Source organism: Triticum aestivum, chromosome 2D (assembly GCF_018294505.1).
Source record: "Triticum aestivum cultivar Chinese Spring chromosome 2D, IWGSC CS RefSeq v2.1, whole genome shotgun sequence".
NCBI classification, from domain to species: Eukaryota; Viridiplantae; Streptophyta; class Magnoliopsida; order Poales; family Poaceae; genus Triticum; species Triticum aestivum.
The window spans coordinates 375,197,956-375,202,877 of NC_057799.1; the positions used below are offsets into that span (position 1 = coordinate 375,197,956).

The 4,922-nt window shown below is 47.9% G+C and overlaps 1 protein-coding gene across 1 annotated transcript; it reads right to left on the reverse strand.

The window, feature by feature from the left end:
• Positions 1–217: 217 nt before the first annotated feature.
• Positions 218–2,451, reverse strand: LOC123049360 (uncharacterized). The gene is made up of 3 exons (XM_044472285.1): positions 1,474–2,451; positions 977–1,117; positions 218–874 (listed from the first exon to the last, which is right to left on the reverse strand). The coding sequence occupies exons 1-3, from the start codon at positions 2,443–2,445 to the stop codon at positions 491–493; spliced, it is 1,497 nt and encodes a 498-aa protein (XP_044328220.1). The 5' UTR covers positions 2,446–2,451; the 3' UTR covers positions 218–490.
• Between the last annotated feature and the right edge of the window lie 2,471 nt (positions 2,452–4,922).

The following is a 4,922-nucleotide window of genomic DNA, read 5'->3' on the forward strand; positions in this document are numbered from 1 at the left end:
ATTCAGAAAATTAACTTTAACTAAAGATAAGACAAGCAAAACTAGTCACCTCATAAGTAGTAAACTTCTGCAACATGAAACCTCAAAATTCCGCCCAAATCATAGTCTAGAATCTAGAGTCTGAAATCAACTGAACATAACCAAAAGGCCAGCCAGCGCATCAGGGATGGCGATTATATTCAGAACTATCATACCACAAGAACTCCTGCCAGCAGTGTCACACGCAACAATCTTCACAGTCAAACCATTCAACTCAACCTAAATCAAAGTCTACAACTCCACATGCAGAAAATTGACTAAATATAAGACAAGAGACACTAGCCACCTCATTAGTAGTAAACTTTTTCAACATGAAACCTTAAATTCCGGCCAAAATGAGTCTGGAATCTAGAGACAAAACTCAACTGAACATAACCAAAAGGCCAGCCGGCGCATCATGGATGGCAATTATCTTGAGTGAAACCTCAACAAGTAAACATTCAGAGTTCGTTTAGTGCCCCAAGATGTTGATGCCCCCGTCAAAGGGGTCAGCTAGAGCATTCACACCTTCTATGGTGAAGTCCTTGCGTTGTTTCATACCCTCAAACACGACCTCGGCTTCCAGGGAGGCCATGTTGCTTTGGCTGAGCAGATTTTGCTGCTCCGTAACCCATTTTGGGACGTCGCACATCTCGGACTGAATCCTCATGAACTGCAGCACATGTGCTCTTGCAAGGAGAAAACATGCAAATTCAAGCATGCCAGGGTTGTGTTGCTCGCATTCCAGTATAATGCTCTTGAGATATCTCGCAACACACCTGATGGGATAACGCTTCTGGATGTAGTCAGAGACAGTGGTGTAATCCTTGTCTGCACCTGACCTGTAATCCGAGGACTGCACAAAATGATGAATCAGTGGAAGGTCTGATCAACTAAATTTGACAGCTATAGTGAACAAGAAACAAAGCAATGGAACAGCTCAAGTTCTGCAAATTACCTGGAAATGCAAAGTCTCCAAGCAGGGAAAGCTCTCGAGTAAGCTCATCACCTTCTCCATGTCCTTCTTGCTTGAGAACTTCACATTGATAGCCAGGATCTTCACGCTATGGATCGGGGCACGCAGACCCTTGTTGACGCCCTGCAGTGTATGAGCGAAAAATCCCATCGAGTCACTTTGCTGAACTTGCTCTAATTAAGATACTACTCCCTCCGGTCCTTTTTACTCCGCGTATTAGATTTGGGTCAAGTCAAACTTTGCAAAGTTTGACCAAATATATATTTAAAAGTATCAACATCTACAATACCGAATATATATTCCATGAAACTAGATTTCGTAATGAATCTAACAATACCGATTTGGCATTGTGAATATTGATACGTTTTTCTATAAATTTGGTCAAAGTAGGGATGCTTTGACTTCGGACAAAACTTATATGCAGACTAAAAAGGACCGGAGGGAGTACCTGCTGACGCTAACAGAAATACGCAAAATACCTGCGGCGCACGCTCGCCGTGGAACAAATGCGGGATGCTGACCACGGCATAGCCAAAAGCAGTAAGCTTTGGCGCGCCAGTGACGGTAATGGCTGCATTCAGACGCATATTGCCGAGAAGGCGCTCCAGACAAGGGGCATCCTCCACGGTGATCTCGTCGAGCTGCTTGTAGTGCCACACACCGAGCAGAATGAGGCTGCGGCAAGAAGAGACGCGGATGCGCTGAAGGCCGTGGACGTGCTTGAGCACGAGGCTGCGCAGCGCGGGGCAGCCGGAGAGTACGCTCTGAAGGGCGGCCTCGGAAATGCAGGTTTCCGACAGGGTGAGCTCGGTGAGGGCGGCGGCGGCGGCGGCCGAGGCCCCGGCGTCGGAGAGGTGGCACTTGCCAAGGGCGAGGACCCGGAGGGTTGGGCAGCCGAGAAGCGGGTCGGCGAGCGCGTCGTGGCACCACTCGGGCGAGAAGCAGAGGGAGACCTCGCGGGCGCGCTTGGCGGCGAGCTGCCGGAACCAGGCCTCGGCCGCGGGGACGCGGCCGCGGAAGGAGGTCCGGGAGAGGCGGAAGAGCGCGACGGGGCCGGGGTGGGAGTCTAGGGCGCGGGTGACGACGTCGGCGCGCGCCGTCCAGGGCTCGATCGAGGGGACCTTGCCGCGTGCGGGGACGGGGAGCTCGAGATCGTCGAGGCGGAGGGGGCTCGCGAGCCACGCGTCGCGGAGGCGCGTGGAGAGGACGACGGTGCGGGCCGCCTCTGCGGTACCGAGGCGGGAGAGGATGTCCGAGAGGAGTACTTCCGGTAGCTCGTTGATGCGGTCGTCGCTAGCATTGCGCGGTCGCGCGAGGGCCCCTGCCATCTCGCCGGCGTTCGCCGCGGCGCGGTACCTGGGGTTTTTAGAGAGAGAGAGAGAGAGGGCGCAGGTGTTGCCGCTCGGGCGGTGCTTGCGGTGGTGGTGGATCGGATATTTTGGTGCTTCCATAGTCCATAGCTTAGGTGGCACCATGCTCCCTTCTCATGAAGCTCAAATTTATAAGTTTCAAAATCGTTCAAAAATTGTATGGACATTCACAAGATATGTGTCTATAATCCCTGAACATAATACCAAAATTCAAAAAGACAAATCCAACATAAATAGTGTTACCAAAAAACAAAAGTCAAATGATACTGTCAGATCACGGGTTCCGGCAAAACCCTTAAGGTTCGAACTCTGGAGTGCGCGCGAAGTTCTTTCCCTACCGTTCCACGCCCTAACTTCCTAAGATCTCGCGGACGAACTCAACGAACTCACAGCACAAGAGACACAAGATTTATACTGGTTCGGGCCACGTTGTGGTGTAATACCCTACTCCAGTGTGGTGGTGGTGGATTGCCTCTTGGGCTGATGATGAACAGTACAAGGGGAAGAACAGCCTCCTAAGGTTGAGGTGTTCTTGTGCTTGGTGTATCTAAGGATCAGCTAAAGATCATATAAAGATCAGATGCCCACTACTGCGGTGGCTAGTCCTATTTATATAGGCCCTGATCCTCTTCCCAAACATTGAGCGGGAAGGGAGCCAACATCGGCCGATTGAAAGGGGAGAGCTAGTACAGCTTATCCTAACAAAAGCGGTCTTCGTCTGCCAAAGGCTCTGGTGGTGACGCCGCTTCGGGCTCCACGGTGACCTCCGTCTTGCCGTCCTACTGGTCTTGATCTCGTTGCACTGATATGGAAACCTTTGCTTGATGCCTCGGTACTCCGCGCCTGCGCTTGCCCCTTTAGCACCAAAGACGAAACAAGGACGTTGCGCGCGCTGGCGCCTGCCTGATCCTGATCGTCATGGCTCACGTCACGAGAACCTCGCGAGGTTTGCCCTGCCTTGATCTCTCCGCTCCTCGCGAGCCGACCCGGTGAGGCCGCTCCTGAGGAGGTCTTGTGTCGTCCACCTCACGAGGCTTGGCCCCTCGCGAGGGTCTTGAACGCCTTGTTGATGAAGATGGGCCGTACGGGCCTGCTAGCACAGCCACGCCGTGGGCCGCAGGCAGACAAGTCTGGGGACCCCGTTCCCAGAACGCCGACAGATACTATTCACATATGGATTTGCCTTTTTCTTTCTCTGCGTCTCCTTTTTGGATTTGAATTTTTAGGGATGATAGGCACATATCTTGTAAACATCCACAAATATTTAAAAAACTAAAAATTTAAAATTTAAGTTTTGTGAAACGAGAGCATTGTAGCACATAATCTATGGAAGCAGATGTTTTGCTGCATTGTTGCACAAAGTCATCGAAAAGGAATTTCATACCATGTCGCAAAAAAACACATGATTGGATTTTTCTTGAGTTACAGTTCTTCATAATAAGAATTTGTAAACGACTACCCAAGGGGCGTTCATGTTCATAGCAAACACAACAGAACAATTCATTTATATTTGTCTCTGTTCAACAAAAAAATGTACATATTTTTATAAATATTTAGCTCATTTAATAACTAACCCAACTTTGAAATTTTCAAGTTCAATCCACAAACTTATTGGCTCAACTCAGAGATTCAACAAATTAAAAGATTGCCACTTAAATTCCTCAACCAACCTCACGTTATAATAACATGTTCCTAATGCAAAGTCCCTACTTTTGTGATGTTTAGAATTTTGTAGTATTACAAAGTTGTCAATTTTTGTAGGATAATGAAAAATACTTCATGCAAAGTAAGTTGGAGCGAGTTATCCAATAAAATATCGATGAGATATGTTCAACACTAACATAACCTACGTCAACTCGGACTAGCCCATGTGGCACCTTATTTATCTTTGGCTTACACACATTGATCTCACAATTTGTAAATGACATGTGTAACCTTTTAGATGCGCATGGTCTATAGAAGATAGTATGCATTTGTTGGCAACATTTGAGCAAAAATCAAGTCACAACTCCAGTCAAACACATTTGTTGTTGTTGTTTGGAGGGGGGTGGGGGTGTCACAGTCCCGAGACGTTCACGACTAACTTGTCATCCTCCCAGATTTCTCTTCCTCGATGTTAGTTTGAGTCGTATTAGATTTCTTTGTCTCGACTCGAGAGCTCCCTAGACTCTTCCTAGGACCTCTTGGACATTCAAGAGTGAATGAATATGTGACATGCTCCTGAGGCCTTATATAGGAGAGGATGCTTTGATAAATGACCAAAACTACATGTATTGATGGTAAGTATGAGGGATAGGATGATAAAGCTAGGTCAACGAGTTCATAAAGACTAGCCAAATGTCGGGCATCCATGATATATGGTGCACATTCATTTTCATCAATCCATGAATGGGTTTTTGGCTAGTTGGACCTCTTTCAAACTTGTCTCTATTTGCTTCTTGCCTTCTATGTTGAGGTCCATTTTTTCCTTCTCCGTTGACTTGTTGACAATGACATGCTGGATGAACTTTCATTGACTGAACCGAGTCGTTGACAGAATTGGTTTTTTGTTGAGTACC

What these genes read in the sequence shown, in the direction of transcription:
- LOC123049360 (XM_044472285.1), bottom strand. Translation starts at nt 2,445, where the DNA reads ATGGAAGCACCAAAATATCCGATCCACCACCACCGCAAGCACCGCCCG. An exon ending in ACGGCGAGCGTGCGCCGCAG is followed by an intron (nt 1,118 to 1,473) that starts GTATTTTGCGTA and finishes CATACACTGCAG; the next exon opens with GGCGTCAACAAGGGTCTGCG. An exon ending in TGGAGACTTTGCATTTCCAG is followed by an intron (nt 875 to 976) that starts GTAATTTGCAGA and finishes CATTTTGTGCAG; the next exon opens with TCCTCGGATTACAGGTCAGG.